The 27,504-nt window shown below is 37.2% G+C and overlaps 1 protein-coding gene and 1 non-coding gene across 2 annotated transcripts in view; both read right to left on the bottom strand.

The window, feature by feature from the left end:
* The window catches only part of cunh20orf27 (chromosome unknown C20orf27 homolog), a 48,481-nt gene extending 22,368 nt beyond the window's left edge, over nucleotides 1-26,113 (bottom strand). The window contains exons 1-3 of the mRNA XM_038270377.1: nucleotides 25,966-26,113; nucleotides 19,940-20,045; nucleotides 4,097-4,236 (exon numbers count right to left, since the gene is read on the bottom strand). Coding sequence (XP_038126305.1) covers nucleotides 4,097-4,236; nucleotides 19,940-19,958 — 159 coding nt within the window. The 5' untranslated portion in view covers nucleotides 19,959-20,045; nucleotides 25,966-26,113. The remainder of the gene's footprint in view (nucleotides 1-4,096; nucleotides 4,237-19,939; nucleotides 20,046-25,965) is intronic.
* A 569-nt stretch (nucleotides 26,114-26,682) lies between these two features.
* trnak-cuu lies at nucleotides 26,683-26,755 on the bottom strand. Its single transcript has one exon. It is a non-coding gene; the product is annotated as a tRNA-Lys (tRNA).
* Nucleotides 26,756-27,504: the final 749 nt, after the last annotated feature.

Genomic DNA, 27,504 nt, shown 5'->3' with positions numbered 1-27,504 from the left:
CTCATCTCTGCGTTCGGTTCATGCGCGGCTCCATTTTCTCATAGGCAAAGCGTGTACACTCCAGAGCAGAAGGTGGCGGTACTGCGACCAAAGCCAACCACCAGTAGTAAACAAGAAGAAGAAGCGAAGCAGCGTAGCCGGGTGTAGCAGAAAAAAATCAGTTGTTGTGGAGAATTGTGTGGGTATGGCGAGTGGGAAAGAACAGGAGTTGGAAGATGCGCCAGCAGCACTTTATAGGTCTGCTATATGGGACCGCTTTGCATTTAGAGTGACCAAAGATGACACACACAAAATAAGCGGTAAAAGTATGTATGATTCATACTGAATCAATCTCAAAGCTGGAATATCGGTAACGTATCAGAATCAACGGGGGGATTATTACGCTAGCTTGTGACTTAAACGACACGTTGCAACATGTTTCTACATCTAGGATAGTTTTACTGCGCTATACTTACATATACCTGTATATTTATGTGAGTAATCATTTCTAAACGTCACACTACCCCTAAATGTGTACAATTCCTGAGCATTCATGTCTGGTTACTTCATTAGATAATAAAGAAAAATGTTTTAAAGAAAAATATTTCTACAGACACATAAACAGATCTTTGATTTGTAAAAAGCTTCACTGTTGAGCCTGGTCTCCCATTTGTAGTGAAATCTGTTCCTGTAAGATATTTGCTCTTTTCTACATTTCCTACTATCTAACCTTTCCCCGACCTGAATACCTTCTCAACCTGACGGTTTTAAATGGCTCTTATATGAGACAAGATGTGGGTCAACCATCTTTGTGGGAAGAAGGCAAAATCTGACATTTTTAAACTAAAATACTCAGTTAAAAGTGAAAACCTTGTTCTGAAAGCTGTAGCCACTCCTGATCTATAGTATATAATGTTTATTATTATATTAAAGACCCTCTTGGCTTTCATTTGGACATGATCTAGTTCTCCCTTGGTCAACACAGATAAAAAAAATAAAAAAAAATTATTTATCTTAAAGTTTTTTTAACTTCATGAGCTGAGAACGTTAAGTGAGCTGCATTTAGCATCCAGTCTCTGGCTCTAAGCTTATGATCGCTCCAGTGTCAATTTTCTGCAGCAGAAATACTTAAAATCCAAATAAAACTCACTGAAGCTTGTTCTAATTTAACAAAAACTGGAAAATATAAAAAAAGAGTGGAACATTTTCTCCAAGGCACTACAATCTTTGGATCTGGTACAAACCGGAAACACAAAACAAAACCCTGCTGAAAATTAAAAACAGGCATGACATCTGCTATTAGGACAAAGCTTTGCATTATTCTATTCATTTTTTTTTACGGTTTGCTCCCTTCATCTGGTTGGCTACCGTCTCTAGCACTAAGAGGGTTTAGGAAATGACATCAGACAAGTTTGATATCATTGTTGTAAGCCTTTGTAGCCAACAGAAGAGATTAATGCTGATAAGAAGAGTTTAATCTTTTCCTGGATGCTTCCCAGATAGGACCACTCCATTTTCAGGGAAACTGCAGAAATTGGCTCATTGGATCAAAGCATTATCTATAAACATCTCATTCAGATTAGAAAGCATGCCACACAGGGACGCACATATAGACCAGTCTGTCTCTTTCGCCAGATAACCACCCCAGAGTCATGTCATTATAGCAGGGAAGTGGAATAACCGCATGAATCACTACTTTTATCTTTTTTATTTTTGCATACATTCATTCTCACCAGTCTGTTTAGCTTTAACAACTTTCCATTTTAGTTGCTATTTAAAATCTCGACTTGCTCCGATCTGTATTTATGAACAGTTTTACTACTTGGAAGATTTTCTATCAACACTTTGTTGTTATAAACAGGTTAACAATCAGTGTTTATAGATTCAGCTGAGAGCAGCGCATCAACTGGATGATAATAAAACTATAAACTTAGAAGTTCAAGGAATAATCTGGCTTCTATTTAGGATTAAAGTTCAGAGATCTGCATGAAAAAGACAAACATTAACTAAGATATTTTAAACAAAGCTCTCAACATCTTGATCAGTGGTTGTTTGTTTCCATCAGACCGTCCTCTGGATTCTGCTGAAAGAGGATTGTTAATGTTATGCAGACACACTGGGAGTGCTTTGATAAACTCTTAAAGGCACTTAAATGCTTCGTCTCTATTTAGTACAGCAAAAGAAGTGGAGAGTGGGGATCATTTTAGGCCTCTGATCCAAATCCAATCTTTTAACCTCATATCAAATCCTATTTTGAGTCCCTATCTGATATTTTGCCTCTGGTAATGAAATGTATAAAACTCAAATATATTTTGAGCGAGTAACTTAACTTTTTATAAAACTAATAATTTCATTTTATTATTGTAAATCCTTAGAAATCAAAATCTTACAGATTTAGAATCTTACAAAGGGCAGACTCGAAGTTCAGACTTCATTAAATATTTCAGACAAAAGTAAAAATCAAAGCACTGACTTGGTACAGCATGGCTTGTCTGACATGTTTTGCTATGAGACCAACGCTCATAAATCATAAGTTTTGGGATCAACCAGTGTGCCGTGAAGCTCAGTAGGGACATTGGGTAAACGTCTGCGCTCCCAATATCCGTAGTGAAACTAACAGCAACAATCCGCTTCAAGGGACATTGTATTGTTTCTTTTACTTTGTCGCATAGCACGGGTCCAAAACTTCCAGCAGACGTCTAAGTCCGACATTCTCTGCCACTCAGATAGGCTGGTCGTCAACAAAACAAATGTTGACCAACTTTTCTGTAATCATCTTGCCCTCTTGCTTTCATTGGAGTATTTGTCTCTCCTCAAAAAGTCAGTTTATTGCTTTGCTTTAGCAACCTTTCCATCTGCAGCTTTAAGTACACATCGTCATGTTTTGTTCTCAGATGACGAATCAAGTTAGCGGTGTTAGATGTAGCTCTAATGCAACCTTCTCTTTAAATTGCCATGTTGCAGACACTGCAAGTAGCTTTAGGATGGTCTCTATATCTCCAAGTTATATATTTTCACCCATCTGACATGCTTGATTTGCACCGCCATGAAGGTTTGTATTGCACAGCTACCGTAACTAGCGGGTACTTTATGGAAGTTGCCGTAAACATAGGCACGACTCATCAGCTAATGTGGCTGATCTGATCTTAAGATCAGGATCGGAATATCCCAAGTTGAAAGTTTGATTTTTCAGCTAATAGGTGACATCCAAATTTAGTCTAAACAAACAAAACAAAAAAATAGGTAATCGTTTTCAAATGTGTTCAGAGATCAGGAAACATCTTCCTATATTTAGATTTTAGATATTTTAGACTTTTTTCACCTTTATTAGACCAAGGATGAACAACCCTCTCTCTTCTAATATCCATCCTGCTTTCACTGATGATAGATAATAGGTGCATCGCCCTCACATCCATCGAGCTTGCATCCTCATGTAGGTGGATACACACGTGCACAATTGTGCACGTATTAATGCATCTGAAGGCTAAAAGAAAATACCTCACTGGTTGTATCCTAGCCAGCAATGCTGTGATGGTGTATCAATCTGAAAAGGAGCTGGTAGAGCCTGATCTCAAACGTAGGCGTTAACGGAGTCAGGGGAAACAGTTTAGAACCAATCAGAATATAAACCATATTTTTATGGAAAAGTTGTTACAGCAGCCAATTAGTGAAATTTTAAAGAGATATTCAGCTCTTATATTCTCATATTTTTTTCCCCAAAATATATTTATTAAAATTTTAGCAGTTTAAAATAAAATACAAACAAAAACAACAGATTGTCTCACACAATATTGGTTCCAATGCAACTGATCACGTTTCGTACTTAACCTCTTATACTGAGAATTAAATTTACTCAAATAAATTGGGAACTGCAGTTCACATGTTCTTCAATCACTTACACCGTCTTCTGAGATATTCAAATTCTTAACATAATTAATGAAGGAATTCCACATAGACTCCAACAGGTCCTGTTTGTTCTTTAATATAAACATCATTTTTTCCAGAGGGAGAACAGGTAACATCTGCTGCAGCCATTGGTTTATGGTTGGTCTGTGAGTCTTTTTCCAAAATTTCTACATATTTAATTTTCTTCATAAACAAACTGCATTCACCCCACCTTGACCATGAAGTTGCCGTCATCCTCCATGTTTACCATGACAACAGAGTCATGAAGCTTCTCGTCAAAATGAACGTGGGAAGCGCCACCAACAGAGGGCAGTTCCTCCGGGAAGTGGATGCCTCCCACCTTAGCACACCCTGCAGAAAAAAAGGAAAGAAATATTAGCTACTGGGGGTCCTGCAGGTTCAAAGTCCCTTTGAAGGAGGAGAGAGATGCTGAACAGCCACCTGTCTCTTTATTAATGTAATGAAGAGCGCTCCATGTTGAGACTACCTATCAGTCCCATCATTAGTAGAGCTGATGTCCACCAGGTTCACCAGCAGCACGACTGGAAACACACATCCAAAGGCAACAAAAACCACAAAACTGAAGTCTGTTTACCGACTCCTGCAAAGCAATCTGAGATACGCATAAGAGCAACATTCACTGTGCTGTCAGCTCCAAATAAACTTCAACTACTCAAAGAAAAACCAATGCATTTTAATAATCTCCATTTGCTTAAGGGTCTGAATGGGATTTGTTCCAGATAACTTTCTGCCATACATTGCTGGGAGCAGACATGCTCATTAGCTTCACGACAACATAAATAGTACACAAAAGCAATTCATCAGGTCCTTTAGTGTTTAGAGAAGTCTATTTATATAACATTGCCATTTAAGAAACACTTGAAAACGTCCTTGATATGAATTTGAAGATTATTTTCCCACAGACGTTAGGGATGCAGCAGTTTGATTTTATAATAAATACAATTTGTCTCCATTCTATTAGTAAAAAAAAAAACAGTTTATTAGACATAGTTTAAATTTACAACTGCTGATCAACAAATCCGGGAGAATATCTGGGAGTTTGGGTTTCCATTCAGCTTTGAAATAAAATCTCTGGCCCGTCAGGTTTATTCACGTCAGTTACACTGCACACATTTTATTTAGGAAGTACATTTTCCCTGCAGTAGCACATTTTTTTTAATTGATCCTGAGCCAGACTTGTCAGGCTGCACCCAGCGCATGACAGTAGGCCTAAAACAGTTAATCAAATTAATCTTGATTGGTCAGATAGTGGAATAATTGGTATCTAAATAGGACAAGGTTATTTAGCAGAGTAGCAATTTCATAATTTAAAACGCTGTATGTAACAAAAAAGAAACATAACGGGAAAACAAACAAAAGCATATCGCATGGGGCAATAAGCCAGCAATATAAATAATAAACATCAATATTAAAGTGGAATTAAAAAAATGAACAATAATATGACATAGTAAAGTGAACTGAAGTTAGACTGATAAAATCTATGTTTGTTTCATGGCTTTACAGCCTTTTGGGAACCCTTCTCAACCTTTTAACATGTCCACCCCACCTCTGCCTTCAAATGTTTGCGCTCCCTGTCTGCTGGCTGGAGTGCAAAATGTTCACCCGCAAGTAAACACATGTGTATCAGTGTAAGTGGATTGATCCAAATAGTACAAATCGATAAGGACACTTAAACAAAAGTGGGCGTGCACCAGAGGTCACCATAAATGTTGTCTGAATAATGCTGTCATTAAGGTAGGAGATAGGGAAAGGAAGCAGGATTAATGGTTTATAGAATGCAGGGATCGACTTTCCAATCTGGTGCCTAGAAGATATACGGTTATCCACAATCATTTGCGTCATACGACATATAAGCACAACCCACCTAAAAGTTTAACATCAATATATGACGTCTTTACGTACACCATAAGCAATGATTGCTAATGTACACACTTGATAAAGGATAGCTTCAGCCGGTCACTAAAGCTGTGTAACTTTTTGTAGTTTTATTGTAGTCCTAATTTCAGGGGCATCTTCCACGTGCGTGCCTGTCATGTAATGGTGTCTGTCAGGCTGAAGGCTGTCTGGATTCAGTCCAGGAGCTCCACCTTGGATAGCATTCTTACTGTTGACTACAGGTGAAGGGATAGGAGCTAAGAAAAGGAGGTAGGAGCTGCAACACAATGTTTTTTGATGGAGTTGGACTTTATGACAGCGTATTAAACATGTAGTACTAACTGCAGGACCTCAAACAAACAGGTTTCTCATATATATTTGAAAATGTGTTTAAAAACATTGTTTCTGCAGCTGTTAGGCTAATAAAGAAAGAGGGTAATTTTGAAAACTTTCATTACTACATCCCCCTGCGTTTAAATGTGCTAGCGAGAATTCTCACGTTCATTAAGTAATTCAATAAGCGTCACTTGGGGTTTTCAGACACTATAAAACACCATTTACTATAAGAGCCAGCTTACTGGTAAATAAGCTGAAACTGTACAAAAATTGATTCTTTATTCAACTAGGAACATTTGCTCTATCCAGAACTCCTTATCTGACAGGTTACCTGCACTCAATAATGTGCTTTAATTTCACTGGAACTTGAATACAATGTCCTGCACCACATGCAACTCAATATTGTTCTGTATACACGCTATGCATAAAAATTGACAATAATATTAGTCTAAGTTAGCTTCACCTCGTTTAAATTCTGTAAAACCTATTTATTAATGTTTTTGTCAGATTAAGAGTCAAATCAGAAAGTAGTAAACAAATATGATTAGCAAATTGATCTATAGTTCCAGCCATAAATGAGATACTAACATGCGTTTCTTATTAAAAATCAAAATCATAGAGTTTACGACAGAAACGCTTCATACCACATATCCATTGCAATAGCAATAGCAGCTCAAGATGAGGGCAACTCAAGCTGGGGGTCCTGAAGAATCAGAAGTATTGGAGGAAACTTCTGGCACATTAATGTTGGCAAAAAAATAAAATAAAATACAGAGGGAGGATGAATGTGGGTTCAACATTGTTTTCCTCTTTCATCCCTTTGAAGAAGATGCTAAAACTCCACCCAGCTGCTTCAGCTTATGGAAGCATCTGCCCTATGATATAAATAAATAAGACGGCACACAGAGGCCCCATACTGACCTGCATCTAGACGCTCTCTTAGATTACACTACAGGATCTAAAGGTGAGAAACAAATCATTGACAGATGTCCAACATGAACAAACGCTCTCTAAAGGATGTGACCTCAAACAAATCATTTTCTTTTTCTTGTTTTTTTTACTTTTTATTTTTTACTCAAACATGAAAAAAAATCATCAGCAACTTTCATTATTAGTGTTGTGCCAATGCCATTTTTTGGCCCCAATACAGATACCGGACACCAATACAGACACCGTGTGTATGTATGTATATATATATATATGAAGAACTGCATAGTACTTGGATGTAAAATAATATCCATCATGGCTTTGTCAAGCTGCTGCCTACCTTTGTGAAGCAGGAAAAAGACTAATACAAAGTGAATCAAGTAGAATTTTTTATTGCCTACCTGGAAGTGGTGACATAGATTAATAAACTTTTGGCTCTCAAAATGGTATCAGTGCATTACTGTTCAGTATACCATATATGGATTCATATTAAAAATAGCTTTAGCTTCCTGCTAATCAACCATTTAGGTTTGTTAATGAAGTTATTCGGCAAAATGTTGCAGGAGAGTCAATGATTCTTAAAGGGGAATGCCGTTTTTTTTTTTTTTTTTTTTTTTTACGTTATTACATCATGTTCTACTCACCCATATGAGTTTTGTGTCATTTGGAGCTGTTCTGAAGATATTCTGTTTTGTTATATCCAAGTAACGTCTTCCTATGGGCAACAACTTGAAGGAACAAACTGAACTGTTCATAATTTATTCTTTATGGTACGCCAGCATTCATAACATGTAGGCGAATCACTGTCCCCCAGACATCTGCGGTTATATTTTTTATATTAATTTTTTTTTTTTTTTAAGCGGAGTGCGTATGACGTCATCCGTGCACCGGACTGGAGTTGTGACAGGCAGCCCGGGCCACAGGCGGCTACGCTCTACCCCTTCTATTCATTCGGCTAGCTAATCTGAATCGTTCAATTCCATTTGGAGAGCGAGATCATATGTGGTAGTAGCACTAGACATCTTCCAGGCATGTGAGTAAAACTGGTTTATCAGAATGAAAATAACATATGATTTATGACTCCAGAGTTGGAAGACAAGGCAATCTCCTCAGGCTCACGCCAAAACCAGAACATAAACGAGGACAAAAATCCCGGCAGGTCAAACTCTCAAAATGAGTTTTCTTATCTGATGCTCATTTTGAGATGAGTTTTAATATAGACTCTACCCTTACTGATTTTATCTACCTTTAAAACAATATAACACCAAAAAAAGAAAAACCCTGATATACATATAAAACACTATTAGCTGGCATTTGTTTTTTTTATTATAATGCTTAAATATGGAATTCTCCCTCTGTTAAAAGTATAGTTTTTATATTGGGGGAAAAAATTTGGAAAAAAAGGACACCTAACATGTTGACCCATTTGAATCTCCTCAGTTTGTGTTTACAGGAAAAACATCACTTTTTCCTGAACCACCCAGACTATTTCCTGGTAAATCTATTTCCTTTAACAAATCCTTTGTGGTTATGTGAAACAAAGACAATAACGGTAAACACTGCAGCAGCTCAATATGTAAAACGTTAGAGTTATGAGCCTAAATAGGCCTGCTCAAATAATAAAGGGATGGCTGCATACGGGCATACATAACAGAAATAGTAATTGTTTTCTTAACAGAAGGAAAATGAAGACTACAACTTCATAATATGACATCAGATTGTTATAAATGTGTTGTTTTTTTTTGTTACAGAAAAAAATCTGTCTAATTTTTCATCATTAGTCCAGACAACAGAGCTCCATGACAACATAATTATACACATCCAACAAACATTCATCTTTATACTTTAGGCTTTTGTGGTGTAGGGCAGATCTTCAGCATTCAGGCATTTAAAAATCAGACAATGTGATTTTCTGGATTTTTTTTTTCTCATTTTGTCTCTCATAGTTGAGGTATATCTATGATGAAAATGACCAGCCTCTCTCATCTTTTTGAGTGGGAGAACTTGCACTATTGGTGGCTGACTAAATACTTTTTTGCCCCACTGTATATGATCCATAAAATGTGTCTCTGTTTTCATACTTTTTAGTTTAAACATATGAAAAGCTCCCGCCAGCTGCTAGCGAGATTTTAAATGGATTTCCTGGGTTTGTGAGAACCATTTCAGCTTTAGCAGCTAGTTAGCTAAGGTGAGCAGTGAGTGCAGTGACGTCAAGGTAGTTATCATTATTGAGAGATGTCAAGTGGTCCCCCGTCAGTGCTAAACACGTTGTCTCCACCAAATTCTCATCTTTCATGGCTTTCTCATGAGTAAAAGTTTAATAACAACTCGAGCCCATCGTCTTCAAACAGGCGGATAGGCATTCTTAAAACTAAATTTTCCCTTAAGCAAACCCGGCAACTTTATATCTACATCCATGTTAGCATGTCACATTCGATGTGTTAAACATTAGGCCTGCACGCAATAACGATTCGTTCTCGCCCCCAGATATACATCCGCGCTAACTCATCGCTATAGACCCAGCTCCCAGACCAACTTTGAGAATAGAGTAACGGGACATTTTGTTTATCGTTCAATTAGAGTGTGGCGTTAACGCAGCACGTTAACGGCCCACCGCTAGTAAAAATACTTTTCCCTACATACAGAAAAAAGTTGTTACATACAATAAAAGCAACAAACTCAAACACCTGAACACTCCAAAGAACATGTGGATTTCTAAAGCCCGGTGGGGAAAGACAAGAGCACCAGCCAACTAGCATGGCCAGCCTGGCCTGGATACGCCATGCATTCTTAGTATCCGTCTGGTAAAGACCTGGTAAAACTATATTTCAAAGGCAGGACTAACAGGGTTAGTGTCATCCGCTTATAACCAATCAAATCACTACGGAAGTGACCTTTAAAAGCTATAAGCGACGCTCTCTGTTTTTGGAATTTTGTTGTCCATAAAAAGTGAATAGCATATGCATCTTTTTTTTTGTTTTAAAGAAATGACCCTAAGGATGTTTCTATACTCCTGTTACGATAAATCGATTACTAAATTAGTTGACAATTATTTCAATAATCGATTATTCTGATTAATTGTTTCAGCCCTATTTACAACCGATCTTAAGTGGGGTATATTTTGTTTTTAAAGATATTTTCTTTTATAAAATATCAGTTTTGGAAAATGGCAACAGGGTATGGAACACACTTGAAACACACTTAAATGATCCTACAAATGACTACATGATATTGGCCCTTTAATTTGGCTTTTGTAAATATAATCCTTGCCAGTAGAAGGGTACAGTAAATTACAACAACAACATAAAAAAACAACAACAACAATAAAACAACAACAACAACAACAAACCAAACAGACCTCTGGTGCTGGATTTGTATTAGCTTCAACAGATATCACAATTGGGCTATCTAGATCAGACTGGGAGTGAAAGAAAATGGATTTTTAAAAGGTACCTTATTACAATTCTGGATTGATAAACAATATTTACCTAAAATAAGTTAAAGATTTTGACTGGAGTTGACTGTGTGTCAACATTCAATAAGAAATTATAACAAAACAAAAAAAAGAAACTAGACCAAAAACCCACATTATTATTATCCACCATGTATGTGCATGAAAGTGAAATTTAAATCAAAGTACTGAAGCTGAATTGTAATTAATTTGTCTCTTCTGGCGCTTTTATTTAAATAATCCTCTTTATATCTCTGAGTTTAATCGAAAAGAAGATATTCTCTGGTATTTTAGGCAGCAGATTTTCTGCTATGATGATAAAGCTGAACAGGTTTCAGGTTGCATGGTCGAAATATCCCAGTACCAAGTCCTGATATCGCTAGTTATTTGGTAACAGATATAGTGGTCTATTTACATATGCAGTGTGGCTAAGGGGTTTAACATTCAGATCAGACACATAGAGTCCTTCAGGTTAGAATTCATATAATCAGGCGGATCATGTCCCCCAGTATGTGTACGAGATATGAAGAACAGTAAAATACACTGTCATCCGGTGATCTGTACAGCAAATCAATAACCGCACAGATAGTAACACAAAAAAAAAAACAGCCCATAGTCAGCTGGCTTATGTCAGTCTAATCTATAGTACATCTGCTTGTGGTGCCTTACTAATCTATGTCTACATGCGTCTGTTTCCACTCAGCTGATTGTTTTACTGCTCTGTCATCTTTCTTGTTTACTCTATACAGGGTCGATAATAAGAAAGACAAACTTTCTGCTTTTGGACAGTCTGTAAGATCAATAACAGACTGATCATCCTGTGTCATTTGAGATAATTCAGATCACAATATTTTCTTTTGATAGGTTATCAGATAAGCCAACCATAAAACACAAACAATCTGTGCACGTGGAAATGTTGAGCTTTAAATCTGCAGTGACGGCACATATCCAGCTTTGGCTAATTTTATACAAACGCTTTGTCACAACTAAGAAAAAATAAATAGATTCTTTACAAGAGTGTTGCTTCAACTTGCCTTGAACAAGCTGACCTGCATCAAAGGCTGCTTTAAAACAGTACGGTTTCATCTCTCAGTCGGTTCATTGGTAACAGTGATGGCAACAAGGGCAGCGTGTAAAACCTCCCCATTTTACACAAACAAGTTTGCCTAATAAACTCCTTCAAAGCATGCAAGGCTGTCTTTCGCATGAAGGTTACAAAAAATTCCTTTCCATTGTGAAGTCTTTTGGATTGTTGAGGGATGGGTCGAATTGGAATTGTTCAAACGAAGGCACTATGGTGGAAACAACAGCTTAAACTGTGATTATATCATGATATAATGCTCTCTGATACAAAATACATTTCAGTTTTTAGGTTACATTATGGCTGCTTTAGACTCGAATATCTCTTAAAGATGTCTCAATTGCCAAGGTGACTCCCTATACCCTAACAGAAAGACTGAGTCCACGCACACCGTTTTCTAGCTTTCTTCCAACAGAGAATGAAAGTTAAAACACAAGCCTCTTTTGCACTGAAAATACCGGGTTAAAGGGAGTTTTTAAAACATGGATTGACCTGCTAACAATTGCCATTTGGCTCCATTCCTTTCCATTTTCTTTACTGGTTTTTATCTTAAACTTGTCACTCTCATCTTAGGGGGTGGCGGAGCCCTTTTGGCCCCACAGGATTGGAAAGCCCTGGTAACCATCCTTTAACACCTCCAGTCGCACCCTTATTCCCAACCCAGAGACACAGTTCTAATTTTCTATCAATAAAACTATGTTTTGTTTTTGTTTTTTCCCATTTTATTAATCTTAGGAAATACCAAAAGTGTGGAGAGGCATTCCTGGCTTTTATACTTGATTTTGATTATATGTATTTCTTTTTATCTATGAGCTGGAAATGTCCCCAGATTTGATTTCAGACATCTGGTCACCTTAAGGCTGGTTTATACTCAGAATCCAGGTCGTCTGCATGTGTGTGACACAGTTAACACAGATATGTCCCCGCCCCTTCCGCAGACACACTCCTGCACCCCTCAGTGCCGCCGATGGGAAGTCTTTGATTGGTCAAATCTACATCCACACTACACTATGCGTATTTCCTATTTGGTACCTTGCCGGCTTTGTTTTGTTTGTATGACCGCCATTGTAGAAAACGACTCGTGAAGATGGACCCGCTAGAAGAGTGAGGTGTGCAAGAACGCTGGGACCCCTTTTCCCACCTGGATTCCTGCTCTTTTTCGCCTTTGTGTCCCTCCGTTGTCGCACAAACTTGCCTGGTGCTTTTTTGCCACTTCCTCACCGCCTCGGCCGTATCTAGACCCACAGCTAGTTCCTGATTGTCCCTCTGGCGTCGTAGCGTGGAATAACATAGCGCAGACCACGCTTCAATATTGGGCATAAATCAAAAAATATCTGCGTCATACATGAAACAAGCTCACTGCAACACACTGCTGCAGGAGTATAACCAGCCCTTTAGTCTACAGTCATCCCTAAAAGAACTACAAAAAAAAACTATTTACACAAATGGAGCAAACGGCTGAAGCTTTCCATTACAAAAAGCAAAACATATGAAGGTGAGTACATTTCCGCATATCTCACATAGTACACATAAAGCAATGTATTTTTGTTAAACTCTGTCAGTTGGGTTATGCTTATATCCTTTCACACAAAGGATTGTGGGATTCCTTACCATTCCCTAGCACTAGATTGCAGCCCTTAGCAAAAAGTAGTATACTTGAAGTATACTAAATTGGAAAATTTTTTATTTTACTAAAGTAAACTTAAAGTATATTTTAGTAAACACCTTTTATACTTCTCAGTGTATATCAAGTACACTTGACTATACTATTGTTAAGTATATGAAATATAGTTTAGAATAAGTAAACTAAGTGCACTGCCTGATTTTAAGTATGAAATTAGTGCACTTTTAGTATAATTGAATAAACAATTTTTTGCTAAGGGAATGTTGTGAGGTCCCTAAGATAAAGGAACAATGACAGGAAGCATACAGGCTAATATTTCTACCACATTCCTTATTGTCAGCACTGTTCGAACAAAACTTATCACAGAGACCACTGAGGCACTTCTGCTTTGGCTTAACAGTCCTTACAGATCTTTGGAGGTGTGACAAGAAAGAAGGAAAAGTCCAAGATCAAGTTTGAAAAAGCAGAAACAAATATTGGATGACAAGATGGATGACATCAGGAGTAGCCCTTAGAATATATATTTTTTTAAAGGCATAGAACATAACTAGGCCCCTTTAAGAGTCATTTAGTCAGCTCCAACACTGGGACTGCCCTGACCTTAATTTGTAGATATTCAACATGTTGGATTGTCTCGGCATTATCTGCATGATCCCAGCTGTGGGATGGACATGAGGACAGACGAGCTGTCAGAAAGCGTCTCTCCAAGAAAAATGGACACAAAAGTAAAAACAAAATTCCCCTCCATGTCATGTTGAAGCAAGTGGTGCCTCTGCTTCCAAGCCTCTACTCGTTTAACCAACACCTTCTCTTTTTTGTAATGTTTTTTTTTTCTCTCAGCCAGTATGGGATTAACAAATTCTTTCTTCCTTGTCAGCCATTTTTATTATTTACTCTGAACTTGTGTTTGATCTCAAGAGGTTTTGGGAAATTTCTTGTCCGACATCTGAATATTTGAGGGAAGTCTGTTTTTGTGGTGTGTTGTTTCAGCTTTGTGTCTGTATACTACACACTGTAGGACCAAAGCTGCAAATTATTACCAACTTTTATGGGTTTCTCAGGTTCTAAAAATACAGCAAACATTTAAAAAACTTTCCTTGTGCATCAAGCATAAAAGTTTGTGTTTGGTTCATTTCAATTTTGTATCATTTACTTTTTAATTGACCTATAATATAAATATAATTTATGCTAATTTCTAAGAAAAAAAATCTAGCTTCATTTCTACAGCTTCCTGAATCTGTGCTTTACAGTTTCACAGCTGCTAGAAAATGTAGATTTCACTGAGGAAGGGGCGGCAACAGCTGATGATGCCTTTTATTTATTTTTACCACCACCTGCAGGACGGGAGGTCTAGTGCAGTTTTCTTAACAATTTCCCCATATGTCATTAGGCTGATTTAAATGCATTTTCCAAAGATTTTTACAGCTGGAAACAGAAGGCATAAAAATTACCCAGGGTTATTTTTATAGGGGTAAAAATATTACAGAGGTACCTAATTTCCAGGATAAGAAGCTTTGCTAAATGAACATCACACAGCTAAGGTGTAACAGACAGCAACCAGCAGATGCTTTGCGAGGGCTAAAAGCAAACTAATCTCTTCATTAATCTTATCATTTTCTTTCACTAGATGTTAAAGTCAGAATTTATAAATTAAACTTATATTAAAACTAACCTGAAAGGTTCTTTGAATTCTTCATACTTTTTCTTAGACTTTTCACTACTCCTTCGCTTGTTTATACGCTGGGCCTTTCACATTGCCATTAATTTCCACATGAAGGTCACCTCTTTCAGAAACACTGAAAGAAAATTCCAGTAAAGGCTTGCTAAAGGACATGGTAAAGGCTTAATAGTTCAGTGGATCATCCTGTATCTGCAGGGTTTTCTGTTGATACCCTGCCTCACTCAATTATAAAAGTTTTGCATGATACAACCACAAATGAAAGAAATCCATTGTTGAGAGAAAGGAGAAAGAAGTCTTGTTTGGAGGGACACACACACCACAGCATGCCGAAGAACATGCTCTGCTTAGCCTGGAGGGTTTCTTTGGTGCAATTTCCACTTTAAAACAAACAACTGAAATAAATCAAGTACGCTATGAGGTTTAAATGCAAACTTTTGGTACCTTTGAGGTGTAAAATGTTCTTCCATTGGAACTACTATTAGAATTTTTACTATATCTGATTTATATGATTGAACTTTATGGAAAATTGGAATAAAAAGCAAAAAATGTGCAGCCTCACCTAACAACTTCCTAAAAAAGCTGGAAGAAGCCTTAGATTCTGTAGCTGCAAGAAATTAGGGCTGGATCAGTTCAAACACATTTGTTCCACATAGGTTTGATAAGGCAATGTGCCAGATGGAGCTGGCATTTTAGCACAATTTAGCCACATATGCCAAAAGTGCGCCAAAACTGTTTTTCACCACATTAAAAGGGAATCTGATCAAACAAAAGTACTGATTTCCATTGTAGGAGCCCTTCAGCATATGAAATAGCCTTTGGTCATAACATTTATCACGTGTTTCATCAAAACGTACCAATGGCAAGGCATAAAGTCAAAATAAAACAATAAGTCATTTTTTAAACTCTTAATAAAGGAATTCAATGGAGGAAAAAAAAAGTATACTTCACTAAAACATGTCATTTAACAGTAAAAAAACAAAAACAAAAAACTAATTGGTAGATTCAAGCAGGTCTGGTGTCATTCTCAAACAATCAGGTAGCGTCTTTGTTCTGGAAATAGGGCAGGGTTGTTTTTTTTTCTAGCTCTACAAAACAGCATATAGAAACAGAAAAATATATATATATTTAATTAAATACCCTACATTTAATGTAAAGCTGATAGAGAAAATGTTTTCTTATAATAAATGACAGAATGTCAAGAAAATTAGAAGTGCATAGAAACGATCTACAGCATTAATCTACGGTGCAGCTGTTTTGTGATTCGTAAAGCGGCAAACCAGACTGAAAGTTTTATAAGCTCTAATGGGGATGGAGGTTTTATGAAGTTTTTTTTTTTGTGTATTTATATAAATGTGTTCATTTTGCTCTAAAACCATAAGCATTTGAGGAAAACTCATTTGGCAACTCAGAAACATTAAAGCAAAAGGTTGTGAGGCATTTAGAAACAGTTTGACCTATATTTGATATAAAACCTACTAAATGACTTCAAACTGGCTTCGTTCATTTCCCTTCTCACCAGTCAAATATATAAAAAGCTTAATTCTGTGTTCTTGGTTGCAGTTTCTAATAAATAAAAGCTCATAGTCCTGTTTACCACGGAGGACCCGTTTTCCCCTTGATCTTTAAAAAACCTAACGAGGTGGAAATAATGAATAAAATCAAAACTAGACCATAAAAATCTTATCTTAGCAACAAGCTTAGCTGTAAATGATAGGATATGTTGCAATCAACCTGTGAACCTGCAGTTGCAGGTAGTGAACCTCCACACCTCTGGGCTGTTCTTAGAAAGCAAACTGGGCTTGTTGATGCAAGTTCTGGTATTCTAAGAAATGCAGTTATTTTGTTCTAACATCAGTTGCTCTTCTAAGAAAAACACTAAAATATACAGTTAAATATTTAAAAGTAATAATAAATTTAAAAAAACAGATCAGGTTTTTCTCCCTCTCATTAAATCTGACTAAACCTTCCAGTTTGAGGTACTTCAGCTGAACAAACTTCTTCTTTTTGTAAGTCCCAGAATAATTAGAGGATTTTTTTTCCTTCTTATTTTCTTTAAAGGAGGTTTATGAAGTCCAGTTGATGAAGCTTCTGGTTATCTGAGTAAAATAAAGTCACTTTATTTTAAAATTCACTCCATACTAATAAACACTTCCACATAAGAAGGCAGAGTGCTTCCTTTAGTGATAAGAAGGGAAAAAATCTAAAGGAATCAGTGAGGATATCTTTTAAAAAGTAACTATGAGACAACGTGCTTGATAGAAGGAAACATGCCCTGTTACCATGGTGACATTTGGAGGAGCACAGGGCACACTTCCAAACCTTGTTTAAGTCAAAATGAAATGGCATTTCCGAATTCTCCCGAGTGGTGCACGACTTTACACGAGTGAATAAAGTGAACGTGATTGGTCATTTATCAAGGGCGTGGGATTGTTGTGGCAGAAGGTTTCCAAGAAATTTGGTTGTGGCCGGTTTGTCTGAAGCATCTTGCTAACCAGTTAGCAACTTAGTGCTAGTAGGTTCCCAATGGGAAAATACATTGGGACCAAGTAGCATTTAGCAACGACTCTGTCAAGGACAGCGGAAACATGCGAGTGGAGGAAAGTTTTATGTTGGTGGTCGTGGATGAGTCTCCTCCGTGATATATTTTTTATTAAGAGGAGGAAAGTGGGGACGAAGTTGTTGTGGAAGAGGATGCCAGGGCGGCAGAAGCTTGGTTTGGTGTAGAAGGCTTAAAGCCGTACATTTTTGAAACCTTGCCTCGCAAGGCTGCCAGTTCTGTTAGCTCTACGCCTGCCGAAGACTCAGCTTCCATCCCCGTGAACACTGGGACGTAACTCAATGGCAAAGTAAATTATTCTTATTTTTTATTTCAGCTGTTGCGTATATTAGCTGCAACATATGAATCAAGATGCTAAGACCGAAAAAATTAGATTGATGACCAATGATATATGATTGGCCGAATTTAGGTGTCCAAGCTGACGTATAACTAACTGGCCTGCATAAGATAATGAAAAAAAGAACACAGATTTTAGGACATGATTTTTTTTTTTAAATGGACATTTTCTAACTTTTGAGACAATATAGTCTATTTAAGAGTACAATGATCTGACATTTAAATATGACTACCCTACGACTTTAACCCATCCTAACTAGGGTTAGGCATCGACAATCAATCGGAACAGGGTCTAACCTTATAATTCTTGCAGAATCGTTACATCTTTTTATTTTTGATTCCTATTTTCGATGACCAGAAATAGAAGCTGCCCAATATCAGTGAAGAAGAACCCACAGCATTGTGTGCGGAATCATCCATTTGTGATTCAACATTCCAAAGTGTGGCTTAATGTTAAATAAGGAAATGACCGCTCGATTACCGGCCACACTTGTGATGGGGTTATTAACACAAAGGCTGCACCGGTGGTGTATGGTAGGCTCCCTGAGGGAATCTGTTCCCCCTCATAAATCCCAGCACAGCTTCTGCAGGGAGAGCACAGTTTTTTTTATTATTTCTTCCTCTTACTTTACGTCTTTACAGATACCCACCTAGTTTTCCAAGCGCTCTGGATAGCAATACTAATAAACACTTCCACATAAGAAGGCAGAGTGCTTCCTTTAGTGATAAGAAGGGAAAAAATCTAAAGGAATCAGTGAGGATATCTTTTAAAAAGTAACTATGAGACAACGTGCTTGATAGAAGGAAACATGCCCTGTTACCATGGTGACATTTGGAGGAGCACAGGGCACACTTCCAAACCTTGTTTAAGTCAAAATGAAATGGCATTTCCAAATTCTCCCGAGTGGTGCACGACTTTAAACGAGTAAACAAAGTGAATGTGATTGGTCATTTATCAAGGGGTGGGATTGTTGTGAGAGCACAGTCTTTTTTTATTATTTCTTCCTCTTACTTTACGTCTTTACAGATACCCACCTAGTTTTCCAAGCGCTCTGGATAGCAATGTCCTTTAACGTAGAGCTGCTGAACTTATGAATAATTTTAAGCGCAACTTCCTCCGTTGTTTATTTTGGCTCATTTTGAATCGGTTTTATATGATAAAATGACCTAACGGAACAACTGAGTACAGAATCTGATCACTCCTCTGTCCACAAAAGTAAAATATCCCTACTTCTACGGCTAGTGAAGTGGGACTGAGACGCAGTAAGTGACGCTGAGGATAGAAACTGTCAAGATAGCTTCTTGCTGCGCTGCTTTCACCTCCAGCTCAGACACTCAGCCTAGCACTGCATCAGAAAGCATTGACTGAATCAGGTAAATAAAATAATATTAATTGACTGATACAACATAAGAATCTGGAGCATCAGACACTGGATATATGTAAATGGATTTTAAAGAGGTTTTAAGCAATAAAGCTCCATAAGGAAATTTAACTCTGTGAAAAGAAAATTCATAAGATTATTATTTAGTTCATAGATTTCATATTTATATATAACTGTGATAACTAATAGTAAAGTTTTGACAAAATTAGATGTTCAAGGAATTTCATTTTCATTGAGAACTGTTTCATCAAGTCAGAGCAATGGTTAGCGAGCTAATTTATAACAAGTAAACTTTTATGATTCTTTTGATAAAAAGAATCGAGAAACCATTCGAACAGGAATCAAACATAGAATTGTTCAAATTCAAACAGTGCCAAACCCTAATCCTATCTGAAGAGGTGGCAGAAAGAGTCTGAGCGTCTAGCTGCACGAGGGACTGGTGCACTTTACAAAGCAAGATGGCATCATTAAAAAAAGAACATCAGTCTGGGAATTAATGGTTGGGTCCTCGACATAGGGCTGTAGGAGGCCTTATCCAGGAGACCCAACATTTTTGTCAAGAGAAATCAGACGAGTGTCTGTCTTGTTATCCAAGCTTTTCAAATTAAAAAATAAGAAATCAAAACTCATAAAACAGGAGAGGTTTAGTCTCATTTGATGTCAGACAGGGACCTGGCTCTCCATATGAGCAGCTGTTTCTGTGCCTAACAAAAGCAGAAATGTATGCATGCAACTTGAACAGCCTATGAAGGGCATATTTATTAAAAAACAACAGTAACTCACTCTTTTTAGCAGCAGCCATGACAGTCGAATTGGGCCAGCAGAGAGACTCTTGGATGTCCACCGTTACAGCTTTGTCATTTCAGCAGTCTGACCGCAGAACAACCCTGAAAAATCAGTTTAAAAAGCAATGAGAGAAAGAAGCTTCAGGCAACACAAACAGAGGAGTGTCTATAAGCTGGAAACAAGCTGAAAAATTATTAGATAAACAGGTATGGCCTGAAAGGGAAGGCCAAAGGTAATGGTTGCACAAAGGGAAATAAAAGAAGAATGATTCTTGTGGCACAAACTGATATTTAGAGGTGTTTCAGCTGAGAGCTCAACAGGATTCATACGAGTAGGAGCCAAGAGTACCACAGACTCCCGACAGAGGCTTCAATTAAAGGAAAACAGGCAAACAGTCTAAGAAGCTTAGCAGCGTAGGGGCTGACACTGCAGTCGGTGGGCTTCGCACAGATGGAGAACGCTTATAACCTCCCAGGGTCTGAATCGGATCACATAGAAGGATATGCAGGCCAGAGGCTGGGGAGACACTTAAAGCTAAATCTGAGATAAAGGAGGAACAATATAAAAGGAACATTAACAGATATATGTCTAAAACACAGTTCTCTAAAGGGGCCGGCTGACGTGTCTAAAGCCAGGTGAATGCACTGCGTGCCTAAATTAATCTGGTGACATGCTACCAAAAAAACCTCCCTTCTGTTTTTAGATGGGGCGACTGTGAGGGGATAAACTGAGCTTTAAACAAAGGGAACAAATAAAAAAAAAGAAGAAAATCTCCAGTCAGCTGAGGCTAACAGTTAATGCTATTACTTCAAATGTATGCCAAACGGTACTTTATGAAAAGCTTCAGTTCAGGAGCTCAATGTTGCAAAGTCACAAAGGCTTGGCTTTCATTGCTAGACAACTCTACTACAACTAAGGGGGGTTTAGGTACACAGTTTGCAAGACATTTTATATAAATACATAAATGTAATTTATAGAGAATTTATTAAATCCAAGTTTTTCCTTCCACTCAACTTTTCATTGCAACAAATAGATAAATGAGTTTAAATTTCTGAATGAAACTAAATAGATCAATTATCTGTTCTATGTATAATTACTAGCATATTTAAACCATCAACATGGAGATTAAAGTCCAGTAGATGGATTTATTTGATTTTATGATATTACAAAGGATCTCAGCTTGGACAAAATATTTAAAACAGAACTTCCGCTAAATCAAATAGGATTTGTTTCCTTTGAGCAGGATTTATTGACCCGTTTTTACATATTTTTCTAGCAGGGACCGCTGACTTCTGTGAGAACACGGGACGACAAGTATCACATGGCGTTTGCCTTTCCTCCTTCGTTCCTCAAGGTCATTCAGGGTTAAAGATCCGAGGCAAGGCCAGAAAAGTCATTGCAGTGAGGAACGACTTGACAGAGCCTCAAAAAGCGTTGCATCCCCCCCTGAGAGCGCCGCGGATCCAGGGAATGATCTACTTTGAGAAGTTCAAATATATCGTAGCTGTTTTAAGCAGCTAAATGTGTCACTATGACTAGAATAACACCGATAGGATTCAGAATCTGCAAGCCTTAGTTGAAGAACCGTTTACACAAGCGCTTCAGATCATCAGCGTCACATCAAACAAAACTGCTGCTTACTCAGACATAATGCCTGCTTAAGGCACACTTAAAAAAAAAGAGGATGGTCTAACTGCTTTAAGTCAAAACAGAAAGCCAACAGTAAATCCAACTAGTTAAAGGTCTCTAAAACAATAAGTAGTCAGGGTATGTGTTGTTGTGGTGCCTTTAGTTAAATAAAAAGGTCCGTTTTCCTTTTTTTATTTTTTTTAACTTGAATCGAAGTAAAGCCTCCTACAGACATTCTAAGCCATTCAGATTTAATTTTGCTTCCAAAATAACAAAAATAACATTCTTAATCTATTGAATTCATTGCAAATATAGTTTGTATATAATCTAATATATAAAAGTCGCTCATTAGCAACAGCTCTTCAGGTTTCAACTTTAGCTCTTTTTTTTTATGTGATTTTTAGGCAACTAATTAATTTTTAGGCAATTCCTTATAGTGATCGACTGATACAGGTAAATTTCCGGTTGTTTCGATATTGATCATTTTCACAAGTCTAACCACTCACTAATATGTTCTGCCCTTTTATTTGAGCTGATATTTAAAGGATCACATGTTGATTGGCCTCGATTTTCCTTAATTTTAAGAGATCAGCGTTCAGCCGATTAGATGTGAAATCAATCTTTTCCATTGCTATTATCTAACTCTGCAAAGGTCTTAAATATCACCAACAGTCAATGCTTTAAAGTCTGATTTATATTTAAGGGGCAGTTTTTGATCAATGTCTTCCAGTGAGATATTAAAGCTGTCCTGACAGCATCATTAATAAAAGAAAATAAATAAATAAAATAAAACAAACTCAGCAAATAAGACTTTAAAGATCAGGAATCGGTGATCAGCCAGAAACCTGCAATCAGTTCACTTCTATTTACATTCATTTAAATAAATAAAAATCTAAACATAAGTGACACAAAGGAGATTTCTTGATAAAGTGAAGAAGATCATGGACAACAGTGAGCATCCTCTTCAGAAGATTTTAAACAACAGCGCTTCTTCAGAAAGAGGCAGACCAATACAGGAGACCCTTGCTGCCATCGACACCTACATCAACAAGATGGAAAAAAAGCAATAAAATAAAAAATAAAAAACCCATGAGCTAGTGCAACATTTAATTTCTCTTTGGGATAAATAACGTTGTTGTTTTTTAATTGAATGGACTATCTGGAAATATTAAAAAAGCTAAATTTGCCTTTTAAGAGTGAAAGGGAAGCAGCAGTTTTTCTTTCCCATTATTTTCTTATCATTCTTGCATTTCATAACAACAAACACGCCAGTTATTGTAGTTAAATCTTAGAAAACAGCTTAGAATGTAGAAGTATGACGGGTTTCACCATAAGTGCTATTTTCTTTTGCATATGTTGCCCTGCTGTATAATTTCCTCTAAATATTTTGTAGCTGTTTGCCATCTGAAAACATACATCTTCCCTGGGTGGGTTCTAACCACCAACCTTTCCGTTAACAGACGAACTCGCTAACCGATTGCGCCACAGAGACAGTTGAGTCTGTGTCCGAACGTCCGCACTAGGACGTAAATCCCTCAATCGCTACAGATGATCACTACTTTTCGCTCCACGTTGGTTACATAACTCAACCCCCCCGCACAGTGCCAGCGCCATCTTTGGCTGTGTCCAAACGTCCGCCCTAACCCCTAAATCCCTCAATCACTATAAACTATATTGTGGACTTTATAGTGAACTGAACAGACCGTTCAGGCAGATGATCAATATTAGCTTTCAATATTTGTCCCGCGCCGCACTGCTTTGCGTTGGGTCCCGCGAGTACCGCGGGACTCCCGCGGGAGTGCAGGGCTCTACCTTAAACTCAACACTATTTCTGATTTATCTATTTAAAAAGCTTCCTGGATGGGAAAGAAAATATCTTCAAACTTGAAGTCCAGTGGATTGTTCATTCAAATCTTTCAGAATGACTTTGACCTGGATGACTGAGAATCTTCACCACCATATGGATCAGTTAGGTATTTTGGAATCCATGTTGTTTGGCGCAGCGCCGCACTGCGAAATGGCTCCAAGGCACTATCCGCTGGCAGTGTAGCCTATTTTCCCTCCTGTTTTAGGTCAAATGTTTTACTTTAAAAAAGAATCGATACCAAGAACTGTAAGATCGATATTAAACCGGTCAGCCGAAAATCACAATATATCCCACAAGCCCAGTGTTAACAGCTGAGGGTTCATATTTTCACAGCACTTTGGTCATGTATGTATGCAAAAAACAAGAGTAAATGTGTTTAAAACACAGTTTATGTGGCTATTAAGCTCTTAAAATTTCACTGTAATGCTAAAAGTTTTGGTGTAAACAGCATCAGTTCTGAAACCTCATAAAAAAATCTGATTTTTAGCTTAACTATTACTTTTTTTTAAACGCAACACCCCGCAAAAATACGCTGTCGAAAACCCAGATCAGAGTGGGCTTTAATAAAACTCTTATCAGTCTATCTCTAATATTTACAATGTTAACTTTACATACATCATGCTTTCAATTACAGCTAAATATACAAAGAAAAAAAAATCACCTAATTTAGAGATGGAAGTTTTGAAACCGTAGTTTAGAGTATTTTAAAATTATTAAGAAAAGTATGATGATTAAAGTAGGCATGATTAAAACTCCTTAAATATCAAAACCAGGACTATCTTTTTATTATTGTTTAGAAGTACATAGTTCCCCACATGTTGTGCACAAATCAAAAGAAAATGCAGAGGTACAAAATCTTCTTTCAGCCAGCTGACCTACAGTGTGCAACAGAGTGTGTGAAGGGTTAAAAACAGTCAAACGTGTGAATGCAATTAAGAGCAGTTAGATATTGGGAGCATTATCTTTTTTTTTTCCTTAAAAAAAAAAAATAAATAAATATTGTAGAATAATATTTTTTCCTATAATCATAAGTTGGTATGTATTATCAGGGTTTATACATGAATGAGTAACTCTTATTTAATGCTCTTAGAAATTATCTTAATGCCATCAACAAGTACCCATGACGTTTTATATATATATATATATACACACATATACACGACAAAAACCTTAATCATCTTCAACATGGACAGGTTGCAGCCATGTCCCGTTCCTTGTTTTCCCGCCACTTTGGTTCAAATTTGCATTTTCCCCCATTCTCTAGCCTTTTCTCCACCTCAAGCTTCTTTTCTTAAGCATTTTAATGCCAAGATTATCAAATTTTATCAATCTTAATTAAAAAAAATTATTATTTAATGACCCGCGAAAACCCTGATTATAAACAGTAGCCATCTATTTATCCTTTTTTCTTTAAATTGGCTTTGGAGGGTGGGCATTATAAGCTTCTTGCTTCTGCAAATACACCCTTTTTCAGACTGTTTTAATTTATGCTATATGGAAATATACTGTCTTTATTATATACTTGTATATCTGAAATAAAAATGACCATTATTACTGTGTTAGGTCTTGCATACCTAATAAAAATTTTTTGCAAAATTCGTGGCATATATTTAAATAATTTTATGGGGTTGATAGAACATCTGTATTTTTTAAAAATCAGGGACCAACTTTAACTCTGTAAAGAAGACTAAGATAAAGTCACTTCATCACTGGTTTAAGAATTTTTTTCTCTTCTGTTGTGTTTTTTTTTCTTTTACAATAAAGTGATACAAAAACGTATTTATGCATCATTTTTATGCATGCATTGCATTAAATAGTAGCATTAGCGTCAAAGAGCATGGTTGAATCCACAAGCCAAAGCCATGCTTTTGTTAATGGCAGCCCTCCCCCCAACTCTGAGCTCAGAGTAAAATATCAAATGGCAAAAAGAGCAGAGCAACAGGTACTCATTTCCTGCTCTGGATCTGTTCTTTTTTTGTTTATGAAAGCAATATCCTCTCCCCTGATTAAAACAGGTCCACAGAGGGACTAACAGCAACATATTAGATAGACAGGGTGCTTAAAAAGTTCCAAATGGCTTTTCTTTAAAAGGATTTCACTGAAAGAGCAGGGGCCACATTACTAACATGTAATAACAGTCTTTTGGGGGTTTTTTTCTACATTATTTTAGTACTTTAGTAGAAGTAATAAAAATAACCTTAAGCTTAAAGTCAGCCCAAAACAACATATTATATCATAGCATTACTGTGGCCGAGTCCTCTCCATGTGGATTAATAGGCAGCACAACACATGGCTACAGAAAATAAACATTCACTACTTTAATATGCACCAAAATACTGCAAAATACCTCTCAGCCAGCGCGAGATAATATTAGCTATTTATTTGTTTTATTTACAAACGCGTTTTTTGTTTTGTTTTGTTTTTTTATCGTAGAAGATAAAAAAAAAAAGTTGCTGACCGGACAACAAAAACAACTAATTAAGGTTTGGTTATTGTTTTCCTCTTCGATCAGAAAGCGTAATTTACCTTCTCAGCTGGCTCCGCTGCGGCTCTCTGGGTTTGATCGAGGCTGAAATAAAGGCTTAAATGAATCCCTGAAGGACCCGCTCAAACTCTCCGCTTCCCTCTGGTTTCGGTACTTTGTCCGTTTCTCTCTCTCTTTCTCAGCAGGGGTGATTTCCGATCACATGGTGGCTGAACACGCCTCCTAAGGTTCCCACCTCCACGGCAGTCTGTTTACTGATTGAACATATATGTTTACAGCTCTACCTGTAACATGAACTTCTGCCACACTTTATTATTAAGATATTCAATCAGCTGATGAGGTGCGTCCAATATGGCGTTTATAGCAGCAGCTGGTTGGAGTGAGTGGGAACATTTACTGTCGTGTAAAGGCGCCACCTGGTGGTCATTTTTGCTGCAGACATTGCAAAGGTAAAGTCGATTTTAACGTTATACACTCTTGGCCCCTTCACGCTATGTTCTATAAGGTTAATCTAAAAAATAAAGGTTTTTTTGTTGATATTGCTGCTACGCGCATTTAATTAAACCATCCATATTTCCTTATAAGATGGGATCCTAATAAGAGACATGTGGTCTTGTTTTTTTTGTTTTGTTCTTGACTTAAAGTTAAATAAGTCAAATAAATATTTTCTGCATTCTTCATTAAACATATATAGGTTTTCTAGATCATATATATAATAAATTAAAATGAGTTAACCTAATTTAAAGGAAAAAAGTGAAGCGCCCAACGTGGGGCTCGAACCCACGACCCTGAGATTAAGAGTCTCATGCTCTACCGACTGAGCTAGCCGGGCTTGGAACTACCAAACTCAGAATGATATTTTAACGAGGTACAATAACCGGAATAACTTCTAGCAATGATATATGGAATGAGGCTTTTTCGATTGGCTGCGAACCAAAACGGAAAGATGGAAAAGGGGAAACGTTATTGGATGGTCTCTTTAACAAGAAAATTATGTTATCGTGAAGGTGTAAGATGGTCTTTAGAAATTAGTAATCAGAAGTGTGATAGCTTTGAACATGAACCACAAAACAGGCTTACATTGGAAGGCCAAAGTCCACAGTAACGTTTTAGTTGGATTTGGCAGTATCTACCTCGCTATCGATGCGAGTAAGGATAACTTCTGTCAATTTAAGCCTCCGGTGATCAATTTAAGCAATTTCCGGATGACTGAGAACTTACAATGACACTCTGACCACAAATGCCCCTATGGTTTTTGAAAATTTCGTCTGTGCATGTTCTCGCTTTCCCCGTTTGTTACAGCTGTCTTCAGTAGGGCTATGCTACGAACGTTTGCAATACAGTACACAAACAATATGGTTGCAAAGCCGAAGAGCTAGCAATAAAATTAGTGAATTGAGGAATGTACTTAACAGGCTAATGAAACAGCCAATCTCGCTCCGAATAATAATGGACCATCCAATCTACGTTATACTGCACAATGGACGTCAGCCAATCAGTGCGAAGCATGGCGCTCATCCAAATTCTTTTGGCATTCGAAAGGTTGGAATTTCGAGGCCAGCCCACCCGGGATACTCAGTT

The sequence above is a fragment of the Cyprinodon tularosa genome, unplaced genomic scaffold (genome assembly GCF_016077235.1).
Source record: "Cyprinodon tularosa strain WSP-4 unplaced genomic scaffold, ASM1607723v1 ctg76, whole genome shotgun sequence".
Lineage (NCBI taxonomy): Eukaryota > Metazoa > Chordata > Actinopteri > Cyprinodontiformes > Cyprinodontidae > Cyprinodon > Cyprinodon tularosa.
Note: the sequence above shows the minus strand (reverse complement) of the source record. Positions and strands in the feature narration are given on the sequence as shown.